The sequence below is a fragment of the Rissa tridactyla genome, chromosome 2 (assembly GCF_028500815.1).
Source record: "Rissa tridactyla isolate bRisTri1 chromosome 2, bRisTri1.patW.cur.20221130, whole genome shotgun sequence".
Classification (NCBI taxonomy): domain Eukaryota; kingdom Metazoa; phylum Chordata; class Aves; order Charadriiformes; family Laridae; genus Rissa; species Rissa tridactyla.
Window position 1 is genome coordinate 156,133,404 of NC_071467.1, and position 19,132 is coordinate 156,152,535.

Here is a 19,132-nt window from a genome sequence, read left to right on the forward strand (position 1 = left end):
TGATCAAAATCAGAAGCTTTTTAGAGGTTTTTTTTGGCAGAGGATTAAAGTGTCCTTGAACAAACTTCAGCAAACTTCCTGTGTACTGAACAGCAAGCTAATTAAAAAGTTGGTGTGCTAAACACTTCACACACAGGGAAGGTAGCCAGAGCCCTTGGGGGGGAAGGCTTTTAAGGGGGAGGAGACAAAGTAGCATAGTGAATGATGTTGTTCCAGGAGAAAGCCACCTTATTAAGCAGCAATGAATGTGATTCTTCCTCTAGTTAAACTAAGACTGACTATTGCACAGTCTTGCTGTGGGTTAGTGAAGTAGTTGGGTAGCACTAGTGTAAAAGACGTAGATTAATTGACCACAGGCTCAAGCGCAGCATAGTGCGTGTCTACGCTATGTCATCCTGGAACTTCTTGTATTCCAGAAAGCTTTACTAGTCCTGGGTTTTGGGGGAAGATATTACAAGTTTGCAGCTTTAAAGATCTCGTACCGTTCTTAATTATAACAGAAAGTGAAATGGCAGAGCTTTTGCCTCCCGCTGCTTTGCAGCATATTGTCATTGGTTAGCTGCATTTTGTGTACATTAATGTAGTATGATGTTTCTTGAACCTTTTATAGGAAGAGCTATATTTGAGTAGAAATTACTTGAAGAGAACAGGGACCACAAGGAACAATGACAGGGGAATAATTTTCATGAGACAGGGTTGCAGTTTGCATGTAGAGACTTCTGTGCAAATACAACAAAATTTTCTCTCCTCTTCTGCTTCTCTGTAAATGCTAACTGTGCTTTGTCTCACCTTTGATTCGAGTTTAAATATGCCCAGTAGCATGGGCATACAGTTTTACTTCTGAAACTAGAATATGGCAACACGTCTTCAAAATTCTAAAAACTACCTATTTCTTCATCACGTACTTAATAGTATTTGAGGAAAGATCTAGTTTGTCCTGCTTATAAAAAAAAAAAAAAAAAAAAAAAAAAAAGAAGAAAAAGTGGGGGGAGGAGGGAGGAAGGAAAAGTGTACTTTTTATGTGCTAGATGACTTCTGTGGAGAAAGCAAATTGTTACTTTTGGTATTACTGGAAAATGAAAATAACATTATTTTTTTTTTTCCCCCCTCCAAAAAAAAGTCACCCATCCTTATAAAGAAAGAAGTGGTTAACATTGCTGGTGTCCCTTTAAGCAATGAGTTAAACTTGTTTTCCTTTAGTATGGTCAATGTCTTTTCATTATTCAGGTTCAGTAGTTGCTTACCTAGCTTTGATTGAATTTTACAGCGTTCGGGTTGTAACTATTAAAGCAGACAGCACTTCAAAGCAGTGTTTTGATGAAACTTGTTCCTAAAATAACTTTATTAAACTCCTAATGGCCTATTTTTGGAGTCTGAGGTAGCATTTGCTGTCATGTGTGCGAGGTTAGGCTAACAGTGCTTTGGCATGACGGCTTTGGTATTAAATTTTATTTTTCATTGATTAGTGGTTTGCTTTAACTTTTGCAAGAAAGTTGGACAAGCTTAAAGATACCTTTATAGGAAGCAATCTTAATCCCAGCTGTTTCTCATAATTTAATTAAGTGTAGAAAGAGTGCTATATAGAAGTCTCACTGTTCTGCAATTTAGTTACTTTCAGGGGGAGAAGACAAGCGAATACTCGCTGTTGATAACAACAACATTTCTTAAATGAAACTCATTCATACATTTAAAAAAAAAAAAAGGGTGCTAGTGAGGTTGGAGAAATTACTGTAAACATGCTTCAAGTTTTGAGATATCATGTTAATACACGACAGACATTGATATGCACCCACCCCAAAAAAAATCTTTCACTAATGTTGCTTCTTCAGGCACCAAGACAGTAATTCACATGTAGAATAAGGTGGCAAGATGTGAAAAGAATCAGAGGTCCACTTAACATCATCTTATTCTCTAGGGTTTTTTAGGTGTCATGTGGATGGTAAGTAGAATGAGGAACTGATTTTTTTTTTTTCTTTTTAGGAGGGATTTACATATAAATTATAAGAAAAACAATTACAGGGTGTGTAGGTTAGAGACTCTTTGACAAAGAAGTGTCTCTGTACTCAAAGTCATACACAGGATGGTGTGAAATAGGAGGAGTGTTACTTGACTTACAGCCAAGAATTTTGGCTCGACTTTTTTCAGTCCTCTTAACAAATTATCAGAACTTTAATATGTGTAGTAGCTGTCTTTTCAAAAAAAAACCAGCTCTTGTAAGTTGGGTGCAAGGCACTGGACAAATGCTCTACTGCTGTTAGAGCCAGTCATTTAAGTACTGCCCTGCATAGAATGACATAAAATACAGCGTTGAGAAAAAATACTACTCAGCTTGTTTATAATTGAGCATGCAATATATTCTTTAGGTGACACCATTTCCAAATACTGGGTTTATCAATGGGTTCACATCTCCAACTTTCAAGCCTGCTGCTTCTCCATTGACCACACTCAGACAGTATCCTCCCAGGAACAGGCAAGTTCAACCATCTTTTAACAATATGCATACTATTTTATTAGCTGCCATGGGGGGTTTTAATCTGCTTATTTTAGTAACACCAGCTAACTTGAAAATACTTGTGCAATTGAACCTGGTGCAAGGTTAAGTGAGGCCATAGGGCAGATGGTGCTCCTACTGTTAGTGGATATACTGTTTCTAAATGTAAATGGACTGTCTGAAAACTGAGAACTTGTCTGTTTCATGATTGAGGGTCTTCAGATGAAATATTCTGAATGATGGCATGTGATCAGCAGGATTATTCATAAAGTATTTCCAGTTTCAAGTAGTTTTTAGTAAAGCCATCATTGAAAATAGAGTGAAAAGGTTATTTTTGATAATTCGCATGACCTGTTAAAATGAATGTTTATCATTCTTATAAATGAAATATGCAATAAAGGACTAAAGATCTTGCTTCTTCTGAATTCTGTGTGTAGTCTTAGGCCTCAGAAGATCTCTGATAGTGCGTATGTTGAAATGACTTTTGAATTTGTAGGAATCCTAGCAAGTCTCATATACGACATACAATACCCAGTGCAGAAAGGGGACCTGGGCTTCTAGACAGTCCTACAATATTCAACTTTTCTGCTGATCGTTTAATCAATGGCGTCAGGAGTCCACAGACGCGGCAGCCAGGACAAAACAGGACACGGATGCAGAATGCTACTACGAGTTACACCAAGAGGGAAGTAGGAACTGGACGGGTGGAACAGACCAGCGTTGACTCATCTCCTGGATTAGGTAGAGGAAGGTGAGTGTACTCCGTAATTGTCTTCTGAACAACCTGGCATTGCTGCTTCTAACCTTTTTTTAGGGAAGAGGTATGGTACTAGTACTGTTCTCAGTACTATTTTAAATGGAGACTGTCTCTCCTCAAAGCTAAAATCTTGGAAAGTACTTCAGGGAAAGTGTTAAATATAGAACAAATGCAAAGTGGACTTGCATACCTTCCTACCAAATTAAAATCATTGATGGCAACTGATGAACAATTTACAGCTGTAGGATCTAATCCTCTCTATCCTTGCTTCATCTGTTGTAAGAAAGTGTCTGTGTATTATTTGTTTGATTTTTAATGAAGCAGTTCTGCCCATTCCATTGTTCAGTAGTATAAATTGTGCACCTGAACCCGTACTAGCAGTGCTCATTGTTAATTTTTTCAGTTAAAAGACCAGAATTTTACCCAAATTAGACATTTACAACAACAAAGATGATGCATTGGCGCGGAGGGAGGAAAAAGGATTGCATGCAACTAAAACTATTGTTAATGCAGTTTTAAAAAAAAAAAAAAAAAAAACAACCACCTGGGGAGCTGAAAATTGGTGGCACCAATATTAATGTGAGAATTTAGCAGGCTTATTTTGGAATTTTTAAAATGTAGTACATGTCTATTAAGTGCTTTATGAAAGTACTGTGCAGCTTTGTTTAATGATGGCTGTGTTTGCGTCTCCAAGTAAATCACATTTTGAGTGACTTACTGGATTGGAAGATAACTTGAGTCTTTTGCAGATGATCCTATATTAGACTTGTATTGTATCATTGCAGAATTAAGTGGGGATTTTGTGCAAGAATTGTAATGCTTCTCTAAATCTAATTTGCCAAATTGTGTTCTAACTAGTGGATGAAAGTATGATTAAAGAAAATAGGAAACAAGATTGCTCAAACTAGACTGCAAAAATGTACAGGAGTAGTCAGTACTGAGACTTGTATTCTGAGATTGGTATTCAATATATTAAAATATTAAAAGTCAGACAGAAAACTTAGAAAATTTATTGAAACTGAATAAGAAGGCCTTGCAAACTTTAAACTGCTGCTTGGAAGGGCTATGCCTGAAGCACAGCTGGGGGAGAAGTACTGAAAATGTTTTGGAGGGGCTTTACCTGAATTGAAAAGTTAGCAATATTTCAAAAGTTACATAGGTACTAAAAAAAAAAAAAAAAGACTAAACCTGTTACTTTGGATATTGAAAGGTTTTGTCTAAGATCAGCACTGAGAGATGCTTTTAACGCAGGAATTATTTGTAACCAAGGTATTCTCATGCTGACTTGTATAAGATCCATACCTTTATTTTAATGAGAGCTTGCTAGAAGTTTTTCCCTGAAACATTTTTTTAATAACCTGTGTAGAATGAAGATGGATGAAATAGCAATTTGAATTCATTTCTCCTGTTTTCACCAACTGCCTTCCATTCATTTATAGGCATGGTTCTGATAACTGCTTTCTTTCCCTTAGGAAAAACTCGTACGGCTACCGAAAGAAAAGGGAGGACAAGTTTACAGTGAGTGTTCATGATCGTGTTCATCTATAATAAAAGTAGGGTAACGAGGCAATAGTACGGATATTATGTGGAGTAGCAGGTGAGATAAGTTATTGGTGCAAGCAATTGTATGTCACAGTTGAGTAAAGACAGCAGCTCATTAGAGTCACATGAGTTTACTGCATTTGAGTATCAGAGAAGGTTGTCTGTTAATGCAGAAATCAGGAAAAAGTTAAATTTTTTTATAGTAGCAAAAAATTTCCATCTTAATGGTACTTTGTCAGCATGCCAGTGTTCATGTTCAGGGAGAGCTAAATAGCTAAGCTAAAGTTCAACACACTTGGTACTTGATTATAGTTCATGTAGATGTTGAAGAACATTTTATAGATCCGTGTGCCATAAAGTATAGCTAGGATCTTAGTTATTAAGTCGTCAGTTCTGTTTCTTAAATGCCTCTCCAAGTACCACTTGGTGGGGTTATACTAAGACTATTGAAGTATTACAGTTTTGGTAAACTTAAATTCAAGATGAATACCTAAATACCCTTGATACTTGAAAAGGCTGGACTAGACATTGCACAGAAGAAAAAAAAAAAAGTCATTTTTTTGTAGGACTTAAGGTTTGATTTGATAAAACCAGTCACTTCTCTGCAATTCATGAAGTTGAACCAGATTATTTCCTTGTTCACATTACAATTGCAAAGTAACCCCACTGCATGAGCCATAACACTTTCTTAAAGGTCTGGAATCATTGCATTTGTGGTTCCTGCTGTTGGGTAACCTTAAGGGGACTTAGGTAAAGGAGCATCAAGGTTTGGAAAGCATAAAACAAGTGATTCCTTCCCTTTGGTTGCTTTTAGTTCTTGTCAAACTTCTGAAAGCTCAGTGTAATCAGATTATGTGTAGGATTCTCAATACTTCTTTCTTTTACCCTTTCAAAGCTGCTTGAATTTTTAGATTGATGTTTTCCTATCAACATTTTCTTCTGTCTTTGAAAGAATAAGGAAGCGGTACAGGTTAGGTGTAAAGTGAGTGGCTGGAGTGAAACCATTACCTTGGACACACTTAGTAAGCAGAGGGGCTCTTCTGGCTCCACTGACTGTAAAGGTTATTTGAACTTTGAATGTAAAACCAGTATACATGAGTTCTTTGGAGACCCACTGTTCCCTTCTCTCAGCAGCAGGCTTTAATTGCAGCCTGTGCAGCCAGGTTCCTTCTGGTCTCTTCTGGCCCATGAATCTTTAGTCTCTACTGGCCAGTGATGCAGCCTGAACAGAGGTGAGAGCAGCTGCACACCCACAACTGTGTGTGCTGGGAAGGAGCGTGCTCTGAAGTGAAAGATTAAAATTTGACCCTTTTAGACTGTGGAAATAACTGAATCCAGAATCTGATTTCTTGTGTGATGCTGTAGTGGTTGGGTATACCTAGGACATCACTGCAACCAGTTGTATTTGAATGGAGTGATGACTTCTTTTGATATATAATTTTTTTTTAAGGAAAAATTATAGAGAGTATGCATGCTTGCATGAGAAAGAGCATGAACCTTTTGGATCAGATTGTATTTGAGGCTATAGACATAAGCCAGTTACTCCATTTGTCATAGCAAATTGCCTTGAGAAATTGTATGCAGTTGGCATCTTGCAGTTTGAGCTTGGATAAGTGTAGTTTCTCTCTGTGACCCTTTGACAGGTCATCTGACTTCTGGTTTTGGAGGTTTGCAGCCTCTGTTGCTGTAGCACTCTTAAACTGTGTTCTGGGCATCATGCTGGGCCAGTAGCAGTCCTAGGGGTTGCAGTCGGTCTTGCGTCTGTATTCATTCTTTCCCTATTTCCCTCTCGACACACGCTTCTTCTGACATAAACTGCAGTTTGTGAAAAGACCTCGAGGGTAGTTTTGTATCTGTTGCTCTTCATGAGAAGGAAGGGGGGAAAAAACAGTAAGTAATGCAACACCTTTCTGTCCAGAAGCATTGTTCTCGCATTCAGACCATCTTGGCTATATACCCATAAATATTTTCCTTTTCAAGATGGGAACTGTCTCAAAAACTGCTTTGCATTTGGTATTCTGCAGCAGAGATCATCTTAGCACAGGCCTGAGCACAGTCGTGAAACAGTTACTTCTTTGTTTACGTGATGTAGATGAAGTTAATGGCTAACTTCAGTCACAGCATATTACAAAAGGAATTGTATTTTTTCAGTGTAAATAGAATTTAGCTTTACAAATCCTTACTGTAAGGATCTTTAACTGTGGTACTCTTAACTCCTGAACTGCTGTCTCTAGTGCAAAATAGTTGCATTTAGCCCATTGATTTTTTTATTTTTTTTTACCTGGGACATTAGAAGAATTCTCCCAGTTGCAAATATAGTTTTGACATTTATCTTTGCGTTTTTGCAAAGTGGCTATATAAATTCATATTAATTAGATGAAAATTGCTGTTGTCTACGCTACATACAAGGCATGCTGTCTTGCCGTTTCTTATTATATCTAAACACGGTATAAGATTCTTGTTGACCCCTGTGTGTCATTTAGAATGTTACCAACAGCACATGAATGGGCTTTATATTTTCACTATATCTTGATATCTAAACCAGTATCTTTTCGTTTCTGTGTAACTGTCCATCCTGAAGGAAGGGTCAGTGAGAAGACTTCTCTTACTACAGCGGTATCACTAAAGCTTATGCGTATAAAACTTTTAAGAATGTTTATGCCATGCCATTTAAATAATAGTTAAATATTTCAAGGGCATCAATGGAAAAAGTTCCTATTCCTTGGTACTGTGTGGTTTTCTTGGGAGGTGGGATGGGGGAGGCCTCTCTAAGGCTTCCCAGATATAAATCAAATGCAAAATACAGTTTAGAGTCCCATGTCATTCTCTTCTGTCATCCAGCACAGTAACCTGAACGTGTTATTTCTATTCCAGAGAGGCCAAACGCAGTCTCCACCACCCCCAAAACCTCCATCTCCTAGCTTTGAATTGGGTTTATCTAGCTTTCCTCCATTACCCGGGGCTGCTGGCAATTTAAAGACCGAAGACCTTTTTGAAAACAGACTGTCCAGTGTGGTAATAGGAACGTCAAAAGAAAGAGTGAGTAGCCAGTGTTCGTTTTTGTTGAGAAAACAAAGAATTGCATACCTCTTGTTTTCAGATTTGGTGGCTTATACGTAGAAAAAAGTTGTGGCTTTACACAGGAGTCATAAGAAATGCTTTTAAAAAACAGCTGTCAAATTCCGTGCCTCTGCCTTCTTCACTTATATCTTAGAATTTGTTGGGTATTCTCTTTGAAATGGTGTGGAATATTAGCACCAGTATAAGTAGATGTTAATAGCAGAGATTAGAAAATATGCTTTTTGCTGTTCATAATTGCCTCAGGCTTTTTTATATAGACTCAGGTGAAAAAATATGTGATAAATTTTCTTCCTGTTGGGAAGTCAGACTTCTGAGTTGTATATAAAACACTTTAAAGTGACAGAGACAAACTTTTAAGCACCGAAATATAAAGAAGCTGCCTACATAATCTCAGCACATCAGGCATCATAGCTGGAACAAGACCTGTTACCAAAACCAGCTGGATCCCAGTGTTTTCTTATCATATTGCTTGGAAAGATAAAAATACACCAGAATGACTTGGCAACGACTGCTTTCTAGATGTAGTAGAGATGCAGTTGAAAATTAATGTCGAGTAGCTGTTCATAGATTTCATTCTTAGAACTGTGTCTACCATGCCATCTGTGGGTGACGGTATGTTCTCCCAAGACTCACGTAACCCTGTGCGCTATGGAATGTTCTAGGCTATGGAAGTCTGTATTGGCTTTTTTTGCTAGCTCTAATTAAACTTGTGTTTTTCTAGCTGTACCCCAACTGAAGAATTTAACCCCTGGATATAGCAGTGCAAAGCAACCTGATGAAACACCAAAATCTCTTGTGTCTTGTCTCTAAAGTCATTCTATTGCAGAAGTGTTTCCTTTAGTGCCTGCGTATCAGGGGTGGATAGGGAGGGTATTTGTTGGCAAAGGAAAGAGAAAGCGGCAGGGCAGCCTGCACCCAAAGCAGTGATTGCTCAGACAGGCCATTTATTGGGTCTCCTGCAAGTGGTAATAGGGACCACTGCACTCCAGGGTTGCATTTAGGGGGAATGTGCAGGACAGTACCATGGTAATAGCAGTGTTTAACTTACTGTCAGCCAGTACTCCAGACTGTAGTCTGTTCTTGGCCAAGGTCTATCTATTTTTAAAGTATTTTACCTCAATTATTTCTGAAGTGGTTTTTTGACTATCGTATTTCAGGTTTTAAATATAATTCCAGCACTTGCTATTGATACTGCAGCTGAAAACCCGTTGCTCCTCCCATTACAAATCTAGTACTTGCTTTGCACTGTACTTATTGTAAAGAATTTACACTTGTTCCCTGTAGAGGCAGTCTGAATATCAGTCAGGCACTAAGGTTTTATGACAGTGCAGTGCACTGTCACATTAAAAGCTTCCTTTGATTTCCCAATTTTTCTCCAGCTTGCATGAGTTAGTCTGTACCATTGTGTGGAAGAAAGGGATTGTGCTGTCTTTCCTTGTTAGTGTTAATAAGGAATAAGATAACAGCAACCGCTCCAAAGAGCGCTTGTGTTCTATTACTAATGTGTTTAATGTTAGAATCTTGCCAATGTATACAGGCTGCTTTTCACCTTGATCTCAACATTTTTCCATGTCACCTGATGTAGAGTTATGAAGTGTTGAAGTAGAGTTACACAGTCCTGCTCTTGTTTTATAGATGGGCAAGTCCAGAGTACAGAAGCTGAGTGAACTTAGGTTGTGTAATTCCCAACAGTTGTTATCAAGCATCATTATGCTCTTTGCTTTGTGGAGCTCTTCTAGACAGAATCACAGAATTGCCTAGGTTGGAAGGGTCCTTTCAGATCATTGAGTCCATCCATCAACCTAACTCTGACAAAAACCATCACTACATCATATCTCTAAGCACTATGTCTACCCGTCTTTTAAATACCTCCAGGGATGGTGCCTCAACCACTTCCCTGGGCAGCCTGTTCCAATGCTTAACAACCCTTTCAGTGTCAAAATTTTTCCTAATACCCGATATAAACCTCCCCTGGTGCAACTTGAGGCTGTTTCCTCTTGTCCTAATGCCTGTTCCTTGGGAGAAGAGACTGATCCCCACCTCTCTGCAACCTCCTTTCAGGTAGTTGTAGAGAGTGATAAAGTCTCCCCTCAGCCTCCTTCTCCAGTCTGAATTCCCACAGCTCCCTCAGCTGCTCCTCATAAGACTTGTTCTCCAGACCCCTCACCAGCTCCATTGCCCTTCTCTGGACCTGCGCCAGCACCTCAATGTTTTTTTTTGTGGTGAGGGGCCCAAAACTGCACACAGTACTTGAGGTGGGGCCTTAGCAGTGCCAAGTCTGGGGAATGGCAGGTGTTAATCATCCCACATTTTCTGTCAGATCGGGGCTGAGTGTTTTGGCCTCAGAACAGCGCTCGCATGTCTGCTTGACTTGAAGCTATTCACACTTAACTGTGTACCTACAAGTTTTGATGCACTTGGGCCAGAATGCTCAGCAACTTGCAATTTCAAGCCTTTGCACACACTATTATAGTGAGTAAAACTATAAAAGCTGTTCTTGTCTTTCTAAGTATCCACCTTTTATGGTTTTGCTGTTACTTGGAGTAAAACTAGGCGTAGATCTACTGCTATAATCTATGCTGCCTGATTTAAAACAGTGTCATGAAATACCATTTTCCTTTCTAACAGTGACCACAGGAGTCTCATGTTCTATGACCTTTGAATGGTGGCTGGGCTGGGGGAAAGGGGTGTCTGTCTTGTTCCTTCTCTGCTGTATTCTCCCATTGCTCTCCCTTCTGCTCACCAGAATCTCTTCTGGTTCTGCAGTCAGACAGGTCAGAAGCAATACAAAGAACATAGCACTTTTTAAAGCAAACAAAATTATTATAAATGTCAGAAATACCTCTTTCAAGATACAGAGTCATCTTTCTCTTTTTTTTTATTTTGTGACAGTTTAAATTCATGTGTGCGTTTTGAACCTATTTGGCCATTACCTGGAAGCACAGTATCACTTGGCACTAACAGAATCTTAAGAGGGTTATGGAAAAAGCCTCTTTTCTTTCTTGGTAGCAAATCACACTAAAGCATAAGAAACAGACTTTTAAATGATAGTCATGTCCTAGTTAGCAAAAACTTCATTTTATTTTTTTAAGCTTAGGGGTTTTTAGCACCAGCTGTTGGGATGGTGCAGAGTTAGAGCTTTGAAGACAGTTCTTAGTGCAAAACTATATGAGACTTTTGTCTTAATAGGCAAACTGTGGTTATGTGAACAGGCACAAAGCCTACTTTGTCACCAGCAGGTGCAAAATTCCCAGGTTGAAAGAAGTGATTTTGTCATCCAGATGTGTCCCAAAGGGAACTAAACTCCCAACTTTCTGGGAAATAGCCACAGTGTGTGTCTTATTTGTCTGTGTTTCTAAATAATTGTAAAGGAAAAAACTTGTTACAATACTTATATAGGATGCTTCTGTATGTTCCCAGAGCTAATTTACCCTTATAAATCAACTTGTAAACTGTTCCCTGATTGTGTTAATTTTCAGGAAAACCATGTTAATTGTATATTATTATTGCCCTTCTGTGCCTCTTTTCCTCCTTCAGAACATTAATGTGGATGCAAGTACAAACACTACTCCATCGGGAATTCCTCGAGAGCCGTTGTTGCCGGTTTCTTCTACATTGCCCAGGACGTTTGAAAGGTCTCCTTCGCCATCCCAGTCTTCTGAGTAAGCACTTAATTACATGGCTATGGTTATTCTGCTCTGAATCACATTTACATTTTCTCTCATTGAAGGCTAGGTGGAACACTGTAAATAGCTATTAAAATCTTAATGAAAGAAATAATGTTTTGTTTGATATTGTACTTGTAGTAAAGGCAATAAAGCTTAATTTCTGAACAATATCATAACAGTGATTCAGTTATAAAAGTCATTCAGCAGACAGAAGTTTAGTGTTGTGGTTTAGCCTCTGCAGGTATTTAAAGGTTTAATGAATACCTTACTGTCTTGTGTTTAGATAGCTTTGAAGCATAGAGAGTAAACCCTCGATGGTGTGGGCAGTACCGTTGTCCATACAATAACGAATGTTTTCAGTAAGGCTTCATTTGGAACCTGCAAATCGAATGGAGGTGTTTTTGAGTAACAGGAGTAAGATAACTGAATAACCAAATGCTGTCAGTGTCACAAATTACAGGTAGTGTCAAGTTACAAAGGAATATCTTTTTTTTTCTTTAATATTTGATAGCATTTTTAAACACAATGCTAGTCATAATGAGCCGGGCAAATTATAGCTATAAATTCTTATAGTCATACTCAAAGTTTTAGGCCCATTATTAGATCATTCATCTGTCCTGAAGTTTGACTTTTCTTGAGCTTTGCTTCCTGCTGAATCCTTACAGGGACTCCAAGGTCGTGGATAAACAGCAGAAAGAGACACAGAGTACAGAAAGGCTTTCTTCTTCCACACTCAGCACTGCATGTAAATCGGTACAAGTCAATGGGGCTGCCATAGTAAGTGACCTTATTACTTCACTTTCTCTTAATGATCCAGTTTGATGCATTTAACAGAATATTGCTTCCAGTGTTGTTTAATCATCCTCAAATTTGCCTGTTGGTAGCCTCATGATTACTTGCATGATACAATTATGCAGTTAACAGTGCAAAAGTGTTAAAGATAACTTGGCGAATAATAGCTCTGTAACGGAATTCTCTTCTTGGTACCATCCTTGAGGTAGAAGCATTAATACTTCTATTGATATTTAAACCAGAGTTATTAGTTTTCTTTAAACTGTTTTAGAGTTTGCTTGAATTGGAAGTATTTTGCCTTATCAGAGCACCCCATTTTTCTGGCATACTGTTTTGCATTTTACCTTGTTGTGAATCTTATTGTCTGTAGAGCTTCTGTAAACTTCATACTCAAGCCCTCATCTGTATGTTTTAGTGCAGCAGTCTTTTGGGACAAAGGCTTTACCTTTTTTATTCATAAAAGTAAATGATTTTTTTCTTAGGATGCTTTGTTTAACTCTGCCGTCTTGTTTGCTTTTGATTTCACAGGAACTGCGAAAACCTAGTTATGCAGAAATTTGCCAGAGAACAACTAAGGATCCTCCTACATTGCAACCCCAGAAAGAACAGAAGCCAAACACTGTAGCATGTGGGAAAGAGGAAAGAAAGCCCACAGAAACAATAGAGAAAAACAGAGAACCTCCTCCTGCAAAGTCACATCCTGGACAACCCAAAGACCAGAGGAGACAGTCAGGACGCAGATCGTCCCCTCCAGCCGTTGGCAAACGTTTAAATAAAGAACAGAGTACCCCTCCAAAATCTCCTCAGTGAAATAACACCTGGGAGGGATTTGAAAAGAGGTCTGCTTCCCACAAATTAAACCCATGTTCCCACTAAGATACCTGAGAATGAGTTGCTGGTTAGGAGCTTGCAGTGATACTGGGCATATAACAATGCCTGCAAGTTATTTTTCTGTGAAATACTTTTCCCCCTCTTGAACACACATTCTGTTTTTCTGGATATTTCTGGATAGTTGTTCTAAACCTTACATTTAGGTTGGTGCTTAATTGGAGGTGAAGCTTAGTGTGATTATTTTTTTTCAAGATGTAAAATATTTGTCTTTAAAAAAAAAAATCAACTTTTTATTAAGCCTCTCTGTGGCTGTGTGAGTGCAAGCTCTGTATAGTGAGTTTTTTCTAAACTGTTAAGCAGAAATGTGCTGATGCAATATTTTTAATAAACTGGTCTGCAAGTACATATCTAAAGTGTCCAAAAGACTGATAACGGCAGCTAGTGTGTAGAGTGCAAGGAAGTAGATATATTTTACAAATTAGTATGTGACCTTCAAGATTTTTTTTTATTGGGCTGCTGTACTAAGTGTCAGCAAATGAACTTGCACTTTTAGGTTAAATGAGTAGTTGTTTCTAGCATTTTTAAAAACTTAATCTTTTTTTGATGTTTTGCACACACAAAATGAATCCTACGGAGCACCATAGCAGTCTTTCTAAAATGTTTCTTTTTTTTTTTGACTTACTGCAAGCAAGTAACCATCTTCTCACTCCAGAATAAAAAGTGATGTTATAATTTGCAAATACAAAGCACATTGTGAATAGAAAAGAATTAAGTCTGTGAGCTTCTATGGTGGTGAAGCCTGTTAGTGGATGTTATCAGGAGAAAGCACCGTAGCCTTCTTGTGATAACCTTAGCTTCCCTGTGCTTGTAAGGGAGTTAACTGAGTCAGCGCTGTATGTTCTGGTTACCCCTGTGCTCTGTGTAGACTTTTTTTTTTTTTAAACTCTGCCCCAAGTGCTCTTTGAAAGAGTTCATATCTTAGTCAGCCTTGTGTTGACGTCTTCCTGTAACTACAAGCATTGGCATTCGGATTTCAATTTTTCAAGACGTGAGATAATGGTGTTTGTTTTGTGTGGTGGAGGAAGAGATCCCTGATATTTACCTCTGGGATGAGGTTTCTCACACTTATTTACTTTAGAAGTGATGCGCTTTCTGAAGGACAAGGATGCACTAAATTAGCAAGTTTCTAATAAAGTTGAATATAAATTATTTTTGTTTTAAAATGCCTAAAGTTTTTCTTTAAGTGTTTAAACTGCAGGAAGTTCAGACAAAACTCATTCCTGCTGACTATGACAGTACAGTTTATTCCACAAAAATGTTTATTTAAACAACTGATTTTTTTAAAGAATTATTTCCATCCGATATTTAAAGACTTGAATTTTATTTAAACTTGAAAATGACTTTGCCTTAACTTTTGTACAAGACAGCTTAGAGTTAATGAGGTCTGACCCCGTGGAGGGTTAGCATGAGTGGAAATACAGAATTACTCAGTTACAGTATGTATCTATTGTCACTGGTCTTACTGGGTAAACATACTGTAGTACAGGAACTAGCAGCAGTTTTTGTAATATACCTTAAAGATCTTAAACAGTTGATCTTTTTCAGATTGTTGAAAAACATGTAAATGCAAATAGTCAATACTGTATTAAATATGTGCACTTGGAAGTGTGTGCTTTGCTTGTACAGTTGTAAATAATCAGAACATATAAAAAGGTACCCTAAAGAAAAAATCTGATAAAAAATTATTGATATTATAAATGTTGCTGTTGAGCTGGATGTAGATAAACTAAATGTTGTGGTTTGAATATTACTTTAATTTGTTGTTTTTTCTTTTTCTTATTTTATTCTGGTGTGCTGAACTGACTCTGCCTCTTCACTGCAAAAGGGAAATGGAACGAAAGTCTTATTTGAAAGCCCTCAAATGTTTTCCTAAGTCCCTCTAAAAACAAGCGATTTAACCAATTCAAAAGTGTTCTGCGATGTAAATAGTGAATTCCAGCAGTCAAACTGTAATTTTAAGTCATTAATAAAATCAAATTTAATTGGAAAAAAGATTAGACTGCTACAAAAATATCCACTGAAGCTTACTTGTCTGCTTTCAAGAATATCAGTGCTTTCCTTAGTGTATGATTCATAGAACTGTAAAGTAACTAGAGAAGTTGACTCCTGATAAATTTCCTGTTACAAGCATCAGTTGGTAACTAGTTGACCTTTTAAATCCAGCCTGTTGTATGCTGCAGAATTGGTCAAAATAGGGCACGCTGGAATCTGTTGATTTTTCTTGTTTAAAAAGCGCACTTTGTGAATGCTGTGGGAGGAGATAGGACTCTGACAACATCCCCCAAACCGCTCAGCTGGTTCTGTCATTGGATTTTTAATAGGCTTCTCCTTTCCCCGGTGGCAGTGAACACGGTCGCTAGAGTTGTGTACGGTTTAGGCCAGCTGTATGATGCGTTTTGTCTCTGTCTGCTGCAAGTGAAAGGCTGACTGCCTGCAGAACCATCCCAGGTGGTTCCTTACAGCGCCTGTGTGGACACAGTGCTCAACTGGTACGGAAGGTGATCTCTTGAGACCAGCGGGGATGTCTTGTGCTGTCCTAATGTATTCTGCTGCCATTTGTGCTAGGTCAATACACTGTAATTACTGCTTACCCAGCAACAGTCTGTTGCATACAAAGTTTAAAACCTTCCTTTGATATGGTTTTTATAGCTTTTTTTTTTTCTAAAAAAAGGAAAAAAAAAGTGACACACCAAATAGCTGTGTAATATACAACTTATCCTTACTGCATTTTACTTTGAGATTTGCTTTTTTTTTTTCCCCACTTTGTGACAAAATGGAGTTTTCGGAGTAGAGTTGTGAAGTTGCATGCAGACTGTTGCTACGATACAGAGAGAGATTCAAATGTGGCTTTTAAAATGAAAAACCTCCAAAAAGCAGTAGCTGAGTTAAAGGTTCAGGGATACAATAATTAAAATTGGCATTTTACCTTGTAGGACTGTGTGGTGATGCTTCGCATTTTGAAAACAAGTCAAAATGGGATCTGAGACTCTTCTTGCAGGAATTTAAAGAAAACAAAGGTTGCTTTTAAAACTTAATGTGGTTTTCAGATCAGTTCCCCACCGTGACACTGTCATTTGCCACTTAGAAATCTGTGAACAGTGGCGAATTTTTTTACGTTGCTGCAGTATCCTTCAGAGTCTTCAGCAGTTGGCAGAGAAAGGCCCGTGTTTGAGCGTGGTGCGGTGTATCACGAGCAACAGCTGAGTGTAATGGTGCATACCTATCTCTGTATCTCCTTCAGCTACCTACCGCTAGGGATCTTTGTGCTTTGTAACCTATTACACTAAGAGCAGCAGACAATCGAAGATTTCTAAGGAGACCGAACAGCTGCCAATTCATGAAATACAAGTGTAATATGGGAGCCTTCTTGAGGGTTTTTGTTTTTGTTCTTCTTCCATTAAGACTGGAATCAAGCTTACATGTAAACTATCAGTAATTTAAGTTTCCTTTTGTGTCATAAAATGTAAAACTGTCTAATTTGAAAAAAAAATATGTAGGTTATGAAAAATAAAGATTTAGGCACTGTTGAATTCCTGATTTTTTTAATTAAACCTTTCTTCAGCAGTATTTTTCATTACCTTTTGTCTTTTGCTCCCATTTTTGGAAACTGTAGATTTCTAATTTGGGGGGAAAAAAGGTAATCTTTGCTTGCTTTACTGTTCAGCACAGCTGTTGTAACCATCACCTAAGGCTATGTAGCAGCAGCAAGAACACCGATAGTGTAACTCTGAAGGCAGCAATATCTGTCTCTATTAGGTAACTATGCTTAACTTTTTTTTTTTTTAAAACAAAAACAGCTGATGTGATGTTTTGTTTACTAGAGATGATTTTCATTAGTGGTTTCCTCAAATTATTAGATAAGGTGTTGGCTTGGTTTATATATGAATTTTAACATTCGGGTTAGTGCTTTGGTTGCATGGCTCTTCAATCTGGAGATGTCCTGGGATTATTTTTGGCTTTGGCTGGTTTTAGAGGTTATCCTGGTTGTGCCTCTAGGAGAGAAGAGCTTCTGGCATATCCTCCCTCTAAGTAAAAGATCTATTTTGGAAATACTTGAAACCCTTTTTCTTTCTTTTTTTTTTTCTTTTTTTTTTAGGTTTGTCTCTCATTCAGCTCTATCTGGCCAAATTTAACAATGGACGTAAGCGTGGAAGTCTTAACCATTACTGTGTTTTATCAGCACCTTGGGAAGTATGGCAGTAGTATTCTTCAGGCTGGATGTTCCGTAAGCTGCTGGCCAGGTTAGGCTGCTCGTTGCTTCACTTCCCCACTGCCATCTGCTCAACAGGGTAGGGCAACCCAGGAAAACCAGCGTACACTGGGCACTGCAAGTTTCTCCATCTTGGAAAAGTCAGTTGAACGTTAGGCTTTGGTGATGACGCGGACTACAAGTAGTTGAAGACAACCAATTTTCACTTTAGCATGGGGTATCCTGTTCTGCCCTTGGAACTCTGTGTTCTATTACTTAACATGTAAAAATGGATGGAAATTTGTCAGCAATCTTGTCGTAATCCTAGCAGAAATCGGGAATTTGTTCACGCAACAGAATTGATCAGCGTCCCCTTTGTGCTTGTTTTCCCCAATACAAAGTGATGTTTGATGGTAGCTGCACTAATGTTCATGTTGAACAGATTTTTGTTTCCTCTTGGGTGTGAGGAGAAACGGAGAATATGGAAAGTTACGTACAATTGAGTATCCAGAGATTATTTATCCGTCACATAAACTGTGACTCATTGCATTTGGATACTAAGGCTTCTTTAGAAAAATAATTTTTATGAAGTTTTAAGTTTTCTAACATGCTTTTACTTCACAAACCACTGGAAGTTAAAACCTATTCTGTTGATTGTCATGGCTGGGCTTTTGTGAGTGTGACTGCTTAAGGGAATTGATTGAATTTCAAATTTTTCTGGATTATAGGTGGAAGTAACATTACCTACTTCATCTCTGCACTTGAGAGAATAAGCTGCGTAGCAGTATAGAGCCCTGCTGCCATCCGGTTACAGTAGATGAGTTACTTGCAACATCCACTCCCAGCATGGATATACATCCTTCATATAATTCAATATTCAACTTAAATTGATCAAGTAGAAATTTGCTGGCATGGTGCATGGAATACTGTTACTAAACTGTTATACCAAATAAGCACAAAAATGCTGTGAAGAGGCTGGTCTGCAGGAGCTGTGCCGTGTCCATCGGCTCCCCCACATCACCACGCTGGCCTGTCTGAAAAGTAACTGACAAAGGGGGTTTTGGAATAGGTCAGAAGCTGTTGTGTTGTCAGCAGAATGGAGGAAGGGACGGGAATACACTGTTAGTGCCCAGAGGGGACTGGGGTGGTTATGGTCCTGGTGCCGGAGCAAACTTGAGTATTTGTACAGTTAGCTTATGATGAATGGAAGGTAGAAGGTCTTGGCTCTGATTGTAGCCTTGCATGCTCGGGTGAACATGGCTCAACCCATCAAGCTTGGTCATGTTTGACCCTTATTTTTGCAACAAGAAGAAGGGAGGAGAAAGGGTCTGGGTTTTACTTTAGTCTTTTTGGTTGTTCTTATGTATGAGGTGTAGATGAGCTGAACCTTACATCTGTCTCATGGTGATAGACTATCAGAAGTCCTTGTGCATCGTCTTGTCACAGCTGGTTTGGGAGCAGTTCACTGTTCTGCCAAATGGAGGGCAAAACGTGTCAGTGCTGGGGGAAGGAGGGATAAATGGATGAATTTAGAGTTGTAAAACACACCGAAACTGGAAAGATCTATGAAATCTACATGGATGGAATTATTGATACCTAATGAAATGTCTCTAATGTCTTCCAAAAATGGAGCCAAAGTTGTATGTATGTTCTCCGTGCAGCTTGAGATGCCAGCCCAGGCAGAACAAGTGAGGTTCAGCAGGTCTAACCTACCTGACTCT

The 19,132-nt window shown here is 38.4% G+C and overlaps 1 protein-coding gene across 10 annotated transcripts in view; it reads left to right on the plus strand.

Moving 5' to 3' along the window:
- LARP4B (La ribonucleoprotein 4B) overlaps positions 1 to 16,752 on the plus strand; it is a 56,727-nt gene extending 39,975 nt beyond the window's left edge. For 8 of the 10 annotated variants that reach the window (XM_054190207.1, XM_054190206.1, XM_054190208.1 and 5 more), the window contains 7 exons: positions 2,364 to 2,470; positions 2,988 to 3,242; positions 4,721 to 4,766; positions 7,665 to 7,829; positions 11,409 to 11,533; positions 12,205 to 12,316; positions 12,860 to 16,752. In XM_054190207.1, coding sequence (XP_054046182.1) covers positions 2,364 to 2,470; positions 2,988 to 3,242; positions 4,721 to 4,766; positions 7,665 to 7,829; positions 11,409 to 11,533; positions 12,205 to 12,316; positions 12,860 to 13,141 — 1,092 coding nt within the window. In that variant the 3' untranslated portion in view covers positions 13,142 to 16,752. The remainder of the gene's footprint in view (positions 1 to 2,363; positions 2,471 to 2,987; positions 3,243 to 4,720; positions 4,767 to 7,664; positions 7,830 to 11,408; positions 11,534 to 12,204; positions 12,317 to 12,859) is intronic. The other 2 variants (XM_054190201.1, XM_054190202.1) reach the window with 2 other exon arrangements.
- The last annotated feature ends 2,380 nt before the right edge of the window (positions 16,753 to 19,132 follow it).